Here is a 20,322-nt window from a genome sequence, read left to right on the forward strand (position 1 = left end):
TGATTATACAATTTTCAAGAATATTAATTACTACACATCAACTTTTATATGCAAAACATTTTTTATATATCATCATTTCAAAGATATTCCCATTAAACCTAATGTGCCAAATTATCTTGCAGAAATTAAAAATGAAATTGGACATAAACAAAACACACATATTATATTAATTTGACCCCATTTACTCTTCCACCAAGTTTCATTGCAATCATTTATTTTCACTTGTTAATGTTCCCTCATGAGTCACATACTTTTCAGAAGTCAAGAAATACAACATCTATATGTGATGCCATTTTTCATTCTTTGTCTGACAGAGAATTCTATCAAGATTCCTTACAGTTAGATAGAAATTATGCTGCATAGGAAATTCTTTGGGTAATACTCAGTGTTAAGAGTGGGCATTAAGTTCTTTTATCAACAACCAAATCACCCCTAGAAAAAACCAAAAACTTTAGGGTACACCTCAGTTTGCTAGTGTGTATGGCCCTTAATCATGCTGTCATCATTGGATGAAACTTTGATCTTCAATACAGATAGGGTAAGTTACAGCTTTGTAAATGGTGGGCCAGACAACACATCCTGTGAAACAGTGCTAAATACTTTCTCTGAAAACTACTTAGAAGAGATAGTTCAGAAGCCTACTCATGATGGAAATATGTAAGCACTAATGGCAACAAATAGACTTGATGTCTTTGAGAATGTCCACATTTAAAAAGGTATCAAAGATCATGAGGTACTTGTAGCAATAGTGATTACCACAAAAGGTAGTAAAATAAGTACAAAGATTTAAATGTTCAGTAAAATAGATGAAGAGGCACTAGTGGCATACTTCAAGAAAGAACTTGAAACATTCAACTCTCTTCAGGAGCATGTTGAGAACCTGTGGCTAAAATTTAGAAGAATAGTTGACCAATTACTGTGGTAGATATGTACCTATGAGAACATTGCAGACAGGATGGACACTCTGTGGTACACATTTTATGTAAAGACACTAAAAAAATCAATTGATGCACAACTGGTTTGATATAGAATGGTGGGTTATAGATATACAGATGGTAAATGAAAGGTGAATGGTTCCTGAAAGGCAATGAAACTCTCAACAACTATGACAGCACACCTCTAACAAAATATGAGGAACCTCTGTTCACACATTAGGGCTGTCAGTGGTACCAAAGTTAGTGTCATCAGTGCCAAAGTTATCAAAACCAATGGGTACCACTCTTCCACCATTCATTTCCTGAACATGTAGAATACTTCTTTGAATGAAGTATCATTATGCATCCAACACATCATTCTCCTCAAAGACTCTGTCACACACTACACATTAACAGGTAATTTCAGCCCTACACTCACCCACCCTATCTTGTGAGTTAAGCCTTAGTGATTTTGTCCACAGTTTAACTGGTTTGTCCCTGAAAGCAGACGAATCCTGTGACAGTATTTCATTGGTGACAGTTTCCCCCAGCTGGAACACTGAAACCTGAGTTCAGCCATATGCCATCAAATATCAGTTTTGGCATGATGTTTGAACAGAAAGTCTGACCCCATGATTGTGCAGTAACCTTCACTTGCATGAGGCACCAATTTCATTCATCCCTGAAATCATTCCTCCCAAACCTGAAAACTTAATATTGCTGAACCAAGGGACTTCAGATCACTATCTCTCACCCACCACAAACTACATCACAAAGGAATTAACCATTTAACATCTGAACATTTCACTCCTTGGTTCTACAGTTCTGCTCCTGGTGCCCAAGCACACCACACTTCTCACTTTGTGGCTGTTGACACTGTCTCTAGACATGCCCTGAATCCCCACAACTATAACATCTTACATCACCTGATTAAATATTCCACCTACTGTGCAACCCTGTTTCCGTATCTATGCCCTCCTGCTTCATACCTATCCTAATGACAGTGTTCAGGTCTTTTGGGGTACCTTCCCTAATGCTCCTAGAGATATCGGATAGCAAGTCCCTCAGAAAAATGTCTATAACCCTATTCTCTGATTCCTGGAGGATAATATTATTTGCTTCATCACTTCCTGTTAATTCTTAAGTATGCCCATTGACTTTTATTATCCTATCACTGAAATTTTCTACTGACTTCCACTCAACTGCTCCTGAAAAAAATTCATACTATTCTGTTGCCTATTGTCTTGATTGATTCCAGACTGTTGAACCATCAGCACATTCTTCAACTTATAATTATACTTCAAAAATACTTTCGCATCCCCTGTCAGTTGCAACTTAGCCATCTGTAACAGCTTATTGTTTAACCAAAACCAAATCTTTGTCACTGCCTCCAGATCATACAGAAAGGACAGTATATCCTCAGTTGGCTTGCCAGAAAAGGGAGTAATCAAACTAAGCTTGTTTCCTCCTCACTCCCACCCCCCTCCCTGGTTTGATGTGACTCACCACAATTTCCTTTCCTGGGCTAACCTCCTCATCTCAGAGTAGATCTTGCATCCTACATCCTCAATTATTGACAGGTTGTATTCCAATATCTGTCTTTCTCAACAGTTTTACTAGATTTATTAATAACTGAATCATCTCCTGTCCAGAAACACCATGGATCCCAGATTCTGTCATTGTGGATCCTCTGTCCCCAACACACAACCAAGTATAATAAAACAGTAACACAAAGACAATACCCACTCATAATCATAGCATACTAGCCTACACCTTACATCTAATCATGAGCCACTTCAACTTGGTACAATGCCTATCATTATGGCCATAATGGTGGCAAGCAAAACACTCCACTGATATTGACTTAGCACCTGTTGCACTGTGCACCAATAGGTTGTGCTGTGAGCACATTACTGATTGTAAGTAGTGCTTCCTGGAATTGCCTCGAATTTGTGAGAAATCATAAATACTACTCTCACCCTATGATGTCCATCCAGCCTAGAACCCATCCCCTGCCCACAAAAGTATGAGAAGAAAACAAAACAGTTCATAAGTTCTTCCACTACAACTCTTGATGCTAACTGCTGCAGCTGCTCTGTGATGTTAGGTCTGGCTGTCAATGTTCATCTTGGAGATGCTTCTGACACCAAAATTTAGAGGAAGTGCCTCCATGATGTTGGGACTGGCTGCCAATGTCCATCTTGGAGATGCTTCTGACACCAAAATGTAGAGGACCAGGGTGGGTAAACCCTGCGGTGGCAGAGTTGAGTTGAGGCAGTGTGTTGACATCAGTATGACATCCATTGGTGGCTCAAGAACACAGTCACATATTTTATTAGAAAGCAAATTGCAGCACTTGTAGCATCATTCTGTAGCAGTTACACCTTACAGCCAGTGGCCAGCTTGATGTCAGCAGTGGAGTAGGAATGCTGACATGGGATGCCTGTGGCAGCATGTGCACTGCCTTGGCATGGTTCTGCAATTCAGAGTAGCACATGCCTGCAGGTGTGGAAACCTGCCATTGTTGTTGTAGTAGAAGACACCCCAAAGCAGTGGTGTCCACCTTTGCAAGCAGAGGAATACAGTGTCAGTTTGCCTGCTCTGGGACAGGCAAAAGGTCAGCTGATCAGTCCTGGCCATGAATGCCTGCTCTCCAGAGCAGAAGTAGCTGCAACTGGCTAGAGATGTCCAATTAGCTGGAAGGCATCAAGTCCACAGGTGTGAATTTAGAATCAGAAGTTGGCTCTTTGGTGATGGAGGCCAAGTCTCGTGGAGGCAGCCTGAAAACCATGTTGCACTGTCATCTGCGTTGGACCTCCTGTTATAGTAGATGCTGCGAGATTGAAATGTCTTTGGCTAAAACTAAAGGGTATTTGTGCAGGTTAGGTGGTCATTTGTTGTGCCAAGGAACTGCTCCCAGCCATACACCAAAACAATGTGGCAGCCAGAAACTGGAACTTTCTTGTCATTGCCGTGGTCTGCCCACCTTTCTGCTGTGTTGTCAGTACTGAGAGTGCTGCTGGCATCTGCTCCACACCTACTGGCATCCGTGACTGCCTGTGATGGCTGTGGCAGAACTGCTATTTTACTCAATAGCACTGGAAAATACTATGGTGCTACACATAGTATAAGCCGAGTGACTCACAAATGTCCTTCTATGACAATAATTTTTGGTATTATAGCAAAGGCAGTGCCTTCACAAGCAAATTTCAGAACTTATCCAAGGCAAGAAAAGCACTATCTGTTTTTCTGGGTCGATTACCTTGTACGCCTTATACTGCAAATATAATTGCAATATGTACGAATCCCAACCTTAACATGCCTCTTGAAAAGAAGGGACTGTAGTAAGTATTGGATGGCTTGCTGCTGCCTACTGCAGATGAAACTGAGTGGTAGATAATTGCATCACAATCTTACTTAGAAAATTGATTTGCATCTTGAAAAGGAGAGAATGTGGTTGGCAAAGGGTAGTTTGGCAATGGTCATTGTGGATGAAACTGTGTAGAAGTAATTGTGTTGCAATCTTATTTAAGAGACTAATTTGATACATGTGAATCTAAGATACCATTTTCAATTTTTTTTTTGTTGCAGCTGCTGCAGTAGCATGATTTGCACTAACTGAGAGTTCTTACCAAGCTATTATACACATAATGAATAAGAAACTCTTCGTTGTTAAATAGCATTCTCAACAAAATTTAGTATTGTGTGTTGTGTCTCCAACCAGGACAATGTGACTTTTGTTTACTGTAAACATGCCTGAAAGGGTCATTTTAAAGTTAAATGATACACACATTGTACCTTTACACCAAGAACTGTCGTCACTAATAGGTAGTCACCCACAAATTTGGTGCACACCATGGCAATGTTGTTCAAACATTCTACCACTATCACAAGTCTCAAAACATTGAAGATCTATGGAATATTTCTTCATGATGCCTTTATGGAGGCAACTGGAAGGGCTGTTTTGATCCAGACACTATGCAACTATTTTCACATTATCAGTTTGGCCTCTAGGTGTCAATCACAAACAACAACATAAAATGTGTAGCACCATGGTGGCCAAAGAAGGTGGGAAAGGGAACACCTGTAATGGATATTGGATCAGTGGCACTGGATTCTAATGATGGCTGACTTGTAGAAAAATGTGGATATAGTTATGTACCAATGAATGTCTCAAGCATGCAGCTCCACAGGTTCAACAGTAGTTGGATCAATCATGTTTTGGGCCAGAATCATATGTGAAAGTGACATGCCCTTTGTTGCTATTAAGGATCAATTATGCAGTCTTCAACGGGATCCTGTTCCTGTAACTTTTTGTCTCCCCCCCACAGTCAATATTGGCAATGGGTTTATCTTTCAATGTGATAACACAAGAGTACAAAGCACTCTCCTCATGAACACCATTCAACAGGAGACAGGAAACAAATGACTGGAATAACCTGCCATTTCTGCAGTATGAACCTGACTGATCATGCTTAAACCTAGTAGAGACATGCAGTGTGTTATCACAGGAACCACTACTTGCAAACACTAATAATGCTGACTGGGCTGGCCGTGCCATTTTAAAATATTCTTCTGATATTCAAGGCAGTGACTGGGTGGGCTCTAGCCAATGGGGGCAATGGAGTCTGTATTTATTTTCAATTCAGTGAAGATGCTACTTGGTGGACATGTTCCCAGGATATGGTACATGTTGTGTTGGCCAAAGAGCCAACACAGTGTTACTAGAGGAGGCCGAAATGCATGCGTTTTAGCTCACGCAGGCTGGCATGAGGAGGGAAGAACTATACTGACGTGAGGTCTGGAACATGACATGGAATTAGAATTCAGAAAGCAGACATAATTAGTTTGATGCTTAACTTTAATCCATTAATGATGAACGTTGCTCTTGAAAGTACATGATTCACAATATCAATATCAATAGTAACTGAATATGGTGCCTTGCTAGGTCGTAGCAAATGACGTAGCTGAAGGCTATGCTAAACTGTCATCTCGGCAAATGAGAGCGTATGTAGACAGTGAGCCATCACTAGCAAAGTCGGCTGTACAACTGGGAGAAGTGCTAGTGAGTCTCGACTAGACCTGCCGTGTGGCGGCAGTCGGTCTGCAATCACTTATAGTGGCAACATGCGGGTCCAATGTATACTAACGGACCGCGGCCGATTTAAAGGCTACCACCTAGCAAGTGTGGTGTCTGGTGGTGACACAACAGTACAAGCTTCAGAACAACCATGGCAGTAGTGCTGATTTAGATATACTACCACAACTTGATTTGTTAACCCATAGTTGTCTCTAGTTTATTCTTGTTGTTAGTAAGACTGTCTCCAAGATTTAGCATATCAAACAGAAATATCACATAGACAAAGATTGACACGTAAAGAGATATCGATCAGTATTCATTTATTCACTCATCATTTTCTGTAAATTCCATCATGAAGTAAAACAGTCAGGGATCTGGAATGGGCTATGTTTTACATTAATAGGGGCAAGCAGTCACTGCAGTAACCTCTATAAAGTATACTAACAACAAATTCTGAGTGGTGCTAATTTACTTTGATAAAAACCACTTCTTGTCAACTTACAAAGCACAATTTTGGTGTACTCTACTTCTTCCAAATAATCATTTAAAAAGGAAATAGGTAGTGACAGATGACAGTTTAACAACTAGAGTTCATGAACTTTGAAACCAATTTATGGAACATAACTAAAATATTGATTTACTGACAGCATGTCACTATAGTAATGTTATCCAGAGGTACCTAACAATGTAAAAGAAGTAGTGTTAAATGAATAGACAATGGCCCTATATGAATTTAGGCACAAAAATCTTCTACTCCTTTCTGCATGTCTTAGGCATTTAACTGTTACACCCTCTGTATCATGGTATTCATGGAATGATAATTCCATTTAGAAATGTATGACATCAACTGCACGTGTCAATGAGCTGAAGCCTGTAGCATTTCACTATTTCCAGATTTACACATAAAAGTAGCACAATGGACATCAATTTTATGAACATTCAATAATGTTTAAATTCTCAGCTTATTAATTCACTGCAATGTTTTTCCATGGATATGTAAGAAGAATTTTTTGCTATCTTCATTAGCCATCTTTTCATATTTTCTATATGGAGTTTTGATTTTCTGTGTCTTAGTTAATTATTTGCATGTTCCATGGGTCATAATTTTTGTTTACCTCTCAGGCTCCATACCAGACTGTTCACCACATTGTCAGTGAATGCAGGATTCAAGCCTATCACGGCACAAAAGAGGACTTCCTGCTGGCAACTCCAGATGCAGTGCACTGGATTGAAGGACTGGATATTCAGTTGTAAAGACAAACTTAAGTTTCTTGTGTGTCAATATGTATATGTAATTTAATTTCATGATATGTCTGTATTAGCCATATGCTAAATAAATTTACCTCTCAGTATGATAGGGACTCAAATCAGTTTTATAATTATAGTACATTTTCTCAGCAAACTGTATGACAACATCATGACCATTTACATGATTTCCTAAGGCAATTTTTTATTTTTATTTTTTGTTACATGCGTACCACACACACACACACACACACACACACACACACACACACACACACACACACACCATACTACCACACATTACACTCTGAGAAATTAAATACGATTTCAGTTTATATATGAAATTATATTTTACTATCAATTAAATTCTTTATTTCACTGGGACTGGTCAAAGATTTTAATGGTTGAGTACTTCATTTCTTTCTGTTCTACACTAAGGCTGTGTAATGGATAGTGTAAATCATTGCTCCTTCTAGTATTATACTCACAAATGTCACTGTTGGTTTCAAACTGTGATTGATTGTTGACAACAAACTTCAGAAGGGAGTAAACGTGCTGCAGGGGCATCTGTATGACAAATATTTAAAGATATGTCTACAAGAGGTTCTTGAGAGGACAGCTCATGTCATCCTTACTACATACATCTGTGTAACTAAAACTTTTTCATCAGTGGCAAGATGCCTCTCAATTATGACACCATAAGACATTGGTGAATGAAAATAGGAAAAGTAAGGCAACTTTTTGACAGTTTCATCTCCAAAATATGATATTTTCTGTAATGCAAAAGTTGCGCAGCTGAGGTATTTAAAATATGCAACATGTGACTTCCAGTTCAGGTTCTCAATATGAACAACTAATAATTTAGAATAATATTCCAATTTGTATAAATGTAACATTTACATAATTATTTACAGTGTGTTTTACAATGAAAGTATTTCAAACAAAAGTACGAGTGTTACTTATTTAACTTACTGTTCAGATTAAACATTAACAGTAAATTATCTTAATGAGCAAGCAAACTAAACTCCATTCATTATTTTGGTTTTCAGAGTTTACTGTGTTACTGATGTAAGGAGAAACCACAATAGGAAAAAGTATATAAAACAGATAAAAATGTGAAATGTAGCAATTTTTGTGCATTTACAGAATACACTGCCAGAAAATAAATTAGCACACCCTTTTAGAGGTTTCCAATTCACTCAAGATTTATTGTTGCAACAGTGCATATGTACTCATGAAATGATTATATTCACAGATCAATAACACAAGTGGTTCTGAGGTACCAGGTACTGATTCATGCTGAAACACCCATATTAGTACGTGGTGTAGCCTCCATGGGTGGCAATGTAGGCAGTGACTGTGACCAATGTCCAGTCAATTGTATAGATGGTGAATACTATCCTGGGATTCGTTGACGAGTCACATGAGTCATTTCTTGTCCCATGATATTTCACATGTGCACAACTGTAAACGAGTATGGAAGTTGTGATGGCCAGGGAAGTCACTGCACATCTTGCAGAGCATGTTGAGTTTCACAGGCAGTGTGTGGGTGAGCACTATCGTATTGGAACAACACATCACCTTCCTGTTGCAGTAATGGCAATAGAAAGGGAATAACAACATTTTACATGTATCGAGTGCTGGTTAGTGTCCCCTACAGAAACATCAAAGGTAAATGAGAGTTGTAGCTTATCACACCCCAGACCATAAGGCTTGGAGTGGGACCAGTGTGTCTTGGATGAATACACTCTGTGAGATAGCACTCATCTGGTCTATGTCATATGTGCAGAAAACCATCATTTATGTGCAGGCTGAATCTGCTTTCATCGCCAAAGATCACGGTGTGTCATTCCATCCTCCAGGTGATCCTCTGACAGCACCAGTTGAGCTGTGCATGTAAATGTGAATGGAAGATAGACAAGAGGTGGGGATGCCCATGGTCCCACTGCTGATAACCAGTTCACAACAGTTCATGCTGACACGTGTAGGCTCACAAGCCCTCTTACCTGTAATATGGTGGCTGTACAATCTGCCCTGGCAGGCATCTGTTTTGTGTGGGCATCCGGAACTACATCTGTGAGTCTGAGAACATTCATGTGACCACTGATACCGGCACCATTGCACAACTGATGCAGCACATCTGGCTTGTGTGGCAATTTTCTGAAAGGAACATCCCACCACTTCGAAAGCCACAATTTGACACCTTTCAAACTCATCCAGTAGGCTGTTGGAAGCACAAGTGCTTCTCCGTGGCATGCTTCACACATTTGCACTGCACTGAGCCTTCTGGCCGTGAGAATTCCTTATTAAAGAGCAGACACAGATGGTGTTCCAGTAGCTACATCATTATATTGTCTGTTGGCAGATGACACTGAAACCACTACAGAGCATCTACTACCCCCCAGGTGACATATGCCATCACCAGATCAAAATCAACATCATTTTTCCAGATGTACTAATTTCTCTTTTTTTCCAGCAGTGTAGTTTGTTATAATATCAGTACTTAATAAATGTAGCTTGTCTTTCAGTAATTGGATACTGAATCTTCTGATTTTACACCTTTACGATAGCAAGTAATTTAAAAAATACAAGTTTATAACATATTAACGTGAGAGAAAGCACTACCTTCAACTGTTGTCCTGTACATCCCAATTGCTTCGAATTTCAGAGTGTACCTCCCAGTCATGGAGATAATTGCCAGAAAACGACTGTAAGTACCATCATTTTTCACCTCATCTGCTCCAGAACCATTATCCCAAAGGTCTATTTTTGTCATAGTTCCATCTGGTGCATAAAGAATAGCACTGAAACCAATTAATGTATTGCTATAGTATTTTCTAAATCTGTGTAAGCTACTGTTTTATCAAATAAAACATACACAATATGTATCTTCCAAAAAAATGTGACAAGGAATATCACAAACAATGAATTTATTTTGAATTATATTATCATATTTTTGTGGATACAGTGTTCTCAGACTACTTTCAGTATGAAGGAATAATTTACTTTAAAAGAATTGTGATCAATTTTAGACTAACACCATGTATAATGGAAGAAGACCTTCTAATAATAAGAAATAAAACTGAAACAACTGGGCCAAATATAATAAGCAAACTATAGAGAAGGTACTCAATTTATAACTCTTGTAATCTACAGTTTTGTCCAATAAAGCAAAACACAGAAAATTTAATAAAATTGGTGCTTGTAGTGAAAGAGATAACAAATTCAAAATTAAAACAAGGAAAAACTCATATATATATATATATATATATATGTATATATATATATATATGTATATATATATATATATATATATATATATATATATATATATATATATATATATATATATATATATATATATATATATATAACTTTTGAAATCCACAATTTCTTCTGCCATTTATACATACCTTATGTTCAAGTCAAATACAAAATGATGATCTTCGTTAGATACAGTAGCATAAACTGCTACAGGTTTAAGGTTAGTATTTACAGGACCTGCCTCTGTAACACAAACAATCAAATTAATATTGTGAGAAGACTACAAATGTTGTACCTATGTCAGAATACAACAGTGATCATCTCAAAATACTGGAAGCTGTAGCATATTTTTACCACTGATATGCTTCAGTAAGGTATTCAGCAATATATATACCATTTGTAGACAGAAAAAAAGGAAAACAGATTAGGATTTAATGTCCTACCAACAGAGGCATTAACACAGATGGAGCACAAGCTTGCAATGGATAAGGAACTGGAAGGAAACCAACCATGCCCTTTCAAAGGAAACATCCCAGAATTCACTTTAAGTGACACAGGAAAATCACAGAAAACCGAAATTTTGATGGTTGCATGGGGATTTGAACTGCTGACATCTGGAAAATGAGTCCAATGTCTTACCACTAAGCTGCCTCATTCAGTAGCTTATGCGTACCATGCACGACATACCGAATATTAAATCAATGCTTACAAATTTACAAATGTCAGGAGTGAAATTGACTTTTGAAAATTGTTGTTTCTGTTGTTGTGGTCTTCAGTCCAAAGACTGGCTGATGCAACTCTCCATGCTTCTCTGCCCTGTGCAAGCCTCTTCATCTCCGATGACTACTGGAACATACATCCTTCTGAAACTTCTTAGTATATTCATCTCTTGGTCTCCCTCCACAATTTTCACCCTCCACAGTTTCCTCCAGTACTAAATTGGTGATCCCTTGATCCCTCAGAATGTATCCTACCAATGGATCCCTTTTTCTGGTCAAGCTGTGCCACGACTTCCTCTTCTCCCCAATTCTGTTCAGTACCTCCCCATTAGTTAGATGGTCTACCCATCTAATCTTCAGCATTCTTCTGTAGCACTACATTTCAAAAGTTTCAATTCTCTTCTTGTCTAATCTGTTTATTGTCCATGTTTCATTTCCATATGTGGCTATGCTCCACAAAAATATTTTCAGAAAAGACTTCCTGACAATGTTAACAAATTTCTATTTTTCAGAAACGTTTTGCTTGCCATTGCGAGTCTACATTTTATATCCTCTCTACTTCGACCATCATCAGTTATTTTGCTGCCCAAATTCATCTACTTTAACTGTCCCATTTTCTAATCTAATTCCCTCAGCATCATCTGATTTAATTTGACTACATTCCGTTATCCTCATTTTGCTTTTGTTGATGTTCATCTTATATCTTCCTTTGAAGACACTGTCCATTCCATTCAACTGCTCTTCTAAGTCCTTTGCTGTCTCTGACAGAATTACAATGTCATCAGCACACCTCAAAGTTTTTATTTCTTCTCCCTGAACATCAATTCCTATTCCAAATTTTTCTTTTGTATCCTTTACTGTTTGCTCAATACACAGATTGAATAACATTGGGGTTTGGCTGCAACCCTGTCTCACTCCCTTCTCAACCATTGCTTCCCTCTCCTGTCCCTCAACTCTTATAACAGCCATCTGACTTCCATACAAATTGTAAATAGCCTTTCACTCCCTGTATTTTACCCCTGCCACATTTAAAATTTTGAAAGAGAGTATTCCAGTCAACACTGTCAAAAGCTTTCTCTAAGTCTACAAATGCTATAAACATAGGTTTGTCTTTCCTTAACCTATTTTTTAGGATATGTGTAACAATTTACTTAATTAGTGCAGTACTTCTATTTTTTTCCTTTCATTGGCCGGTTTGTTTTAAGAAAGAGTACAGTTACAATGTAAACATTGCTATTAGGAAATCCACAGCTGTGATGTAAAATTGTGTTTTGTTGATATTATAATTGACATGTCACATTCTTTTTAGTTTCTATCTTTAACAGCAGTGTATACTGTCATAAACTACCACTGTTTTCAAGTTTCTTACAAGAGCTTCTTATTTAGTATAACATCAAGAAACAAAAGTTTAAGACTCAAAGGTCTGGGTAGCTTCAGGGAATCAGTAACTTTATCCAAGGTGTTTTCTTCTTGTTATAACAGAAATCATTTTGTTGGGTGCTATTTCTTCTGGTCAAAAGGGAACTTTTAAGCCTTGCAGCATAAAATATTTAGAGAATCAACAAGCTTAGTTTAAAGTTATTTCTTTATAGTTCTGTAATGGACTGCACCAGTCAAAATCCAATCCCACTGTGAGTGCTGTACTGGGCATGGGGCAAGCGAGTTGCTTAGTTGGTGTTTTTAAGCAGCTGATAATTGGCCTGACTGCTATTGACTGACTGGTAGCTACTGCAGATGGGTGCAGTGGGAGGACTACAGTGTCACACATACCACAGATACCAAAGGTACGTCAAGTACAGTCCCATCCTATTGTTACTGTCTCCCCTACAGGAAGCACAGAATCTATCACCACTCATCTGTTTGACTGAGAGACATATTAGTGGTGGGTCCAGGGGTCTTGCACATTATTGGCAGGGTCCAGGAAGAAATTAAGGCATGAACCCATTCCTCTAACCAACAAGTTTGACATGCTATTTCCCACTAAATGGAGACTGTGAGACATATTTCTGGGATGCCTACTGCAACTTGCATCAGGAGTAGCTTACGCAAATGGTTAGGGACCTGTTAATCACTGCAGGTTCGAATGTGTGGCAATAAGGTACCTCTTAGGGAAATGGAAGTACCATTTTGTGCACTCAGTCTGGATGTCAAAGAGGCTGTTCTTGCAGCCACTGAGAGAGAAAAGTGCTGATTGAGGTGCACAGATAAAACAATGCCTACCATCTTGGCTTTGGAGCTGTATTTGGATCAATCTAGATCAGCCTTGCTAACAGAATTTCAACAAAGCTCACAATCTGCAGCATTGTTCAAAGAACTCTATGTTACCCCCTGCTTCTGAGTCAAATGGAAGGCCTGAATCAGTGACTTTGAAAGTTCTGTGAAAAGCTAGGTTGCATCTTTCCAGTCTTGAACTATAGAGTTGAGAACTGTGGGTGCCCTTTTGAACTGGTCAAAGGCATACTACACTTCACAAGCTGCTAGCCAAGTATGTCAGGTATCCAACTGTGTGTAGGATGCACATAATGGCTTTTCAGATCAGGCAACTCCAAAACCAGTCCAAATAATGATAGCTCTAGAAGACCGTGCATAATCAGTGTAAGTGATGCAGAAAAGGACAGCCAGAGTTGCATCTAAAATGGCAATCAGTTTTGGGCTATGTCCACTCTCAAACAAACCAATGTCTTCCAAGTAAAATGTCCATACAAAATCACAGTAAATAAAATGAGTACATATGCATATGGTTTCCTACTAATGCTAGTCAGTATCTGGACTATCAACAATATCTCAAGACTGCATGTCAATAGCCACCAGGAGAAATAACTGAACTGGACATTCTATTAATTATGTTAGTCAGTGTTCCAGTATTCACTGTATTCAGAACATTAGGATATTAGTTGGGACAATACATATGTGTGTTCACTGTATTTACAGCTATTTTGGATAGATATTTTACTTGGCAAATATTGACTGGTTTGAGAAGTCACTGACCAAAGAAAGATCCATTCTAGTTGCAACTCTGGCTGTCTCCTTTTGCATCACAATTTAAAATGATTGTTGTACCACTATATCCAGCATGCTGGAGCATTGCAGATTATTGTAAGATCCAAGGAATGCACCACAAAACTGAAATTATTAAAATCAAAGTGATTAGCTGCTGAAACATTTGCAATAAAGTGTTTGCATTTGAAACACTCTTAAAAACAGTGAAGCTCACATAATACTAGGTACAGTAAAACCAAAATTGACAGCTGGGAGATTTTTTTGGGTAAATTAAATTGTATATCAAAAGAGTAGGTTAGTGAGTAATTGAAGTGATGTATTTGGCACGGTAGACAAGAAGCTGTAATTCACTGAGATAAAAACTGAAGCTACATGTAAGAGAATTTGGACAATATTCATTATCAGGAATGGGCATAAACTTAAAACTAGATATTTCTTTTGACAACAAGAGCCACCCTACATGTAAGTGAAAATTTTAGAGAAAACCTCAGCTTGCTGGTATACTTTTTGCCCAATCAAACTGTCATCACAGTAGGGGACTTTAATCATCCAGCAGTTAATTTGGGAAGGTAGTACAGTTATGGGCATGATAGCATCTTACAAAACAATACTAAATGCCTTTACCATATAGTTCAGAAGCCCAATCATGATAGAAATATATTAGATCTAATTGTAACAAATTCACTAGATCTCTTTTAGTACAACCACATGTAAACAGGTATCAGCAAACACAAGGACTGTAGCAACACTGAAACACTGATTACCAAAGCACAAATAGCAACTAAAAACTTGTAGAAAGATTTACATGTTCAATAAATTAGGTAAAGAGGTACAAGATCCTATCTCAAGAAGGAAATGAAGCTACGGTCAAGAATATGTAGAGGACTGTGCTGCGTTCACCAGAAGACAGGAGGATAGCCATATAGAGAAAAGGTGCCATGCAGCAAGGTCAGCTTCCAGAAAGGTGCAACATAGTTCTTGCCACATGTCAAAGAGGATGCACACAATACAGACTACGTCATGATTCTGCCTTATATCACATATATAGTTCCCAAGTGGACACCCCTCTGACTAATGCAGATAAAAGCTGATGCACAGCTCTGCTCAGTCATTATCTAGAGTATCTACATTATCTCAAGACTGCATCAAGACCACGTCTATAATCAACACAAAAATAACTGATTTGGACATTATACTAATTATGTTAGTCAGTGTTCACTGTATTCAGAACTAGACTAGTGTTCAAAGTTAGATTAGTGCAAGTGAACTATGAACTACATTGCCACACATTATCTTTATACTTTAATCAAGTATTACAAAATTTCAATTAATAAATTATTATTTTGATAGCCAAATGCACAAAGCAGTAGGCAGGAATAAGTTTTTCCAGCACTTTACAAGATACACCAAGGTAACAAAGACAGGATAGCAGAGCTACAGGGGCTCACTAGAGACTGAAAATTTCTGTGTAAAAATGAAAAATACAGAGAGCCTTATGCTGATTGTCTCATTCATGATACACTCATTATGCACTTGTCCAATAGCTAGTGAAAGACTATTTGCCTTTAATCTGGGTGCATGACCAGATACTTGCATCAATGTGGTCCATTTCAAAGATGCTAGTGTATTCATGATGCATCAACAACAAGAATGTCACAGACAGGCCATGAATGAGGCCATGAGAGACTACCACAGGGCATAAAAAGGCAACAGCACCTAATAAGCATATATCATAGAGGGAAATTACATTAATATATATGCAGTAATATTAATCACAAGCGCAAAGACTGTTCTTCAGGAATGTGCAACACATATATTGCAAAAAGGAAGGTCATAAATCTGAAGCATGCACCATAAAGCAAATTAGGCAACATAATAGCACATGTAAGCAAGTATACAAAGGCTGTTAAAGACAAGCAAGTGCAACCAATTAAAAATCATGGGCAAAGAGTAAAGTGAACAATGTCTTCTCTGCTGATGACAAGCTTTTCTCTGTAACATTGAAAAGTAAATTAAGTGTTATTTAAATAAGTAAATAATTCATTTATAATTCACATATTTTTTCATTGTAGCTCCCATTTTCTTGAAATACCATACAATATGAAATGATGCACAATATTAACTTATTATGTGGAGTCAAATTATATTAATTTCATATACAAGTCACCAAGAACTGAGCAGTTATATGTAGAAGCAGTTTTTGTATCATTTGCAACTTCTACAGTAGAATATTGTGGTACAAAGAACTGTCGACTGACATGAAGATCATGAATACTAGGAAATTTTTAATTTAACAAGGCAATCAATCTTGAATTGCCTCTTCATGCAATTTGGAATAAAAGGCAATGGGTAACCTGGGATGGAATAACAACTATGTGCAATAGTGTATATTGCTACTCACCTCACAGAGGGGACACCAGGCAAATTTCAAGCATGTTTAAAAGTAGACTAAGCTATAAGACAAAGTTCTTCTTCAGATGTAGTAAAAAGACCCACCCACTCATCCAAACACACACACACACACACACATTCATACATGTACTGCACATTACACTGGGTGGCATGCTTGGCAAATTGGTAGCCCACCTGTCTCTTGGCAATAGCTAGGTGATTGGCATTCATGCCAATTGATAGTTTGTTAGTGGTTACAATACTGTAGAACACCACACAGCTTCGCAGCCAAGTTGGTATATCACACAGCTGCTTTCACAGATGGCACTGCCTCTGGCGAAGTAGGAGATACCTTCATGCAACTAGGTCTGTTGCATTCAAATAACGTCCAGGAATTCAGTCAGGTAACACTTTCAGTGACTGCCAATATTTCGGCTGGAGAACAACCCACCATTTTCAAGGCAACGTCCCCTCTAGGCAGTTTGCCTTGAAAATAGCAGGGTGTTCTCCTGCCAAAATATCGGCGGTCGCTGGAAGTGTTACCTGGCTGAATTCCTGGAAGTTATTTGAAAGTTGTATACACCAGGAGAAACTCAGTTCTCAGGTCTATTGCAGGCAGTGAGCCATGGGGGAAAGGGTTGGGAGCTGGGATGGAATGGAGATGGACAAGAATATTGCGTATATTGGGTGGGCAGCAAAATACTTCTTTGGGAGGGGTACAAGGAGAGTATTTCACATTTCTGGGCATGATGAGAGTATTTTGAATCCCTGGTAGGAAATGTGATGTAGCTGCTCCAGTCCCAGATGGTACCCATCCCAACATGTCGTTGTTGAATGTGGCAGTCGCTTTCCATATTCTCCAGGAGCTCTGCTACATCATGCGGTAGAGGCGGTACATACATTAGATCTTTAATGTGTCCCCACGTCACACAGAGTGAAATCTGGTGATCAGGGAGGCCATTTCATGAAACAGATGTCCCCTTCTGTAGCACAGCCAATCCATCGATGTAGCAGCTCTGTGTTCAGGTACCCATGAACTTCACAATGAAAATGGGGTGGAGCCCCATCCTGCTGAAAGATGAACAGAGAGTCCGATTGCATTTGAGGCATCAGCTATTGCTGCAACATGTCCAAGTAGGAATATCCAATGACAGTGCTCTCAGCAAAGAAGAATGGCCTCTACAGTTTTTGATGTGACAAGCTACCAAAAAAAAAATTACCTTTGGGGAACCACGCTCGAATTCAATGCATTTGTGTGGTTGCTTTGTACCCCAGATTCGACAATTATGCCTGTTCACTTTCCCATTAGTATGAAAAGTGGCTTTGTTGCTAAAAATTAAGCGATCAACAATGCCATCTGAATCCTCATTCAATTGTTGCAACTGCGAACAAAACTCAAAACACTTGTCTTTGTCATCATCACTGAGCTTTTGCACTGGCTCCAATTTGAATGGTTTCATAGGTCGCTTCTGTTGCAGGACTTTCCACACTGTCATTGAAGCCATTTTGAGTTCATGGGATGCACGACACACCAATTTCTTTGGACTCCTTATGAATGTCTCTTATATATGCTCCACATTCACTTCACTTACACTGGAATGTCCGCTTCTCTTTTCCAGGCACAAGCAACCCGTTGTAATGAATTTGTTGTGCCAGTGGTAAATGGCTTTCCTTGTTGGTGGCTTCCTACCATACTTGGTTCTAAACATCCGTTGGTAGCACACTTGTTTTTGTCGAACTTCAACACACGGAAAGCTCGCTCAGCACCTGAACTCGCCATGTTTGCGACTAATGCTGACTATTGGCAAATTACCAAACTACGCTGTGGCAGTATACATGAAGAAAAACTTTCAAGGTTTCTCTTTAAAATGACATATGTATGATATTTGTACAATGTTTTGTTCTTATGCAATAAATAATTGAGTGTTCCCGTACTTTATGTACAGGTAGCTTAGTCTAGTTTTAAATGTACTTTAAGTGTGCCAGTTACTCAACACCTTCTCTATGTGGTGAATATCAGCATGCCCTATTTCATATTTTTGTTACTCCACCCAACTTTTCACTGTTTGTTTGAAACTTATTTTGACATATCATGTTAAGTAAGTTGCTATGAAGAATGAATTGGGTGATATCTTATGAAAATTGTAATCAATTCAAAAATTAGAATAATCATCAGAACAATTGCAAATCTGATAATTTGTAAAATAGTTAGCATTCGACACAATTGAGCAAGGCATTGGGAATTACAAGTCTCTATTACATAGTTCACAGAATATATAATGTGTTGCGGTAAAGCACCCATCTATTTTTCTCTTTGCTTTTCCTTTGCATGTTGTGTATAACACCAAGAATTGCAATTATTATTATTTATCAAACCTATGATTCTTAAGGTTTTAACATCATACACATTGTTTGCATCAATCTCTTGACTACGTCTAGATTCCAAGTATTTCCACAAGCAATTAATTTGATATCCTCATGAAGATACAGTTATACATAGGACTACGTACACTGATCACTCAGAACATTAAGACCACAGACCTACTATCGATATAAACCCATCCACACAATCACAGTGACACCTTGCGAGAAATTACTGCTAGTTAGACACATGCATGCCGCATGTAGTATCAGTAAGCGTCTGTGGAATGGGGAAGGTGTGCCATCTTACTGAGTTTAACCAAGGGTAAATTATAATGGCCTAAAGGCCCAGCACAATCATTTCAGAAACTGCACAACTTGTCAGGTGTTCAAGGAGTGCTCTGGTGAGTGTCTTCAACATGTGGCAAAACCAAGGTGAAACCATGTCAAGATGTCGTGGAGTTAGGTGGCCATCCCTCATCACAGATGTCAGACATTGTAGGCTGGGTAGATTGGTAAAAACAGGACAGGTGGTGAACTAACATCAGACTTTAATGCTGGGGAGATAACAAGTGTTGCTGAGCACACAGTGGACCAAACAGTCCTAATGATGGGCCTCTGCAGTTGACGACCCACACATGCATCAATGTTAACACCACCACATCGGCATGGGCACGTGACCAGCAGCACTGGACATTGGCACAATGGTAGCACATAGCTTGGTCTGACGAATCCCAGTACCTTCTTCATCACGTCAATGGGAGGGCGTGACTCCATCATCTTACAGGGGAACATCTCCTTGACACTTGTACTTCAGGATAGATTAGTTAGTTAGTTAGTTAGAATTTATGGGATTAAGTGACTTGTGTGAGCAGATGTAGTGCCAACTCCCTCTAGCGACCTACCAAGGCCTCATTGCTTCCATGCCATGATGCATTGCTGCTGTTATCTGTGCCAAAGGTGGACATTCTGGCTATTAGGTTGGTGGTTATAATGTTCTGGCTGATCAGTGTATATCATAAACCTCTTTTCATATATATAACTGAGTGAATGATAAAAGAATAAATAATTAAATCATCACCTGCATTATGCCAGCACATCATATGTATCTTGGCATTAGTCTTCAGTTCAGAAGTCAGTAAACCACTGCTGACAAACACTGCAGCATACTTGTTTATGGAATTGTATGTGAGACTGATTGTCCACAAACCCTAGGCAAGTAACAAATATGTTTCTATCAGGTTTTATAAGACAATTAAGTATCTGAGCAATACATACATCGACAAAAATGTAGTGTTTACATTTACTGCACTGCAACAAATATGTGCCTAAAGCATTAGGTAAAGAT

At 38.5% G+C, this 20,322-nt stretch overlaps 1 protein-coding gene across 1 annotated transcript in view; it reads right to left on the bottom strand.

The window, feature by feature from the left end:
* Positions 1 to 20,322, bottom strand: part of LOC124796013 (calcium-activated chloride channel regulator 1-like) — a 134,203-nt gene that overhangs the window by 57,969 nt on the left and 55,912 nt on the right. Inside the window, exons 6-8 of the mRNA XM_047260096.1 lie at positions 20,056 to 20,185; positions 10,653 to 10,746; positions 9,865 to 10,043 (exon numbers count right to left, since the gene is read on the bottom strand). Coding sequence (XP_047116052.1) covers positions 9,865 to 10,043; positions 10,653 to 10,746; positions 20,056 to 20,185 — 403 coding nt within the window. The remainder of the gene's footprint in view (positions 1 to 9,864; positions 10,044 to 10,652; positions 10,747 to 20,055; positions 20,186 to 20,322) is intronic.

This window comes from Schistocerca piceifrons, chromosome 4 (assembly GCF_021461385.2).
Source record: "Schistocerca piceifrons isolate TAMUIC-IGC-003096 chromosome 4, iqSchPice1.1, whole genome shotgun sequence".
In the NCBI taxonomy this organism is placed as follows: domain Eukaryota; kingdom Metazoa; phylum Arthropoda; class Insecta; order Orthoptera; family Acrididae; genus Schistocerca; species Schistocerca piceifrons.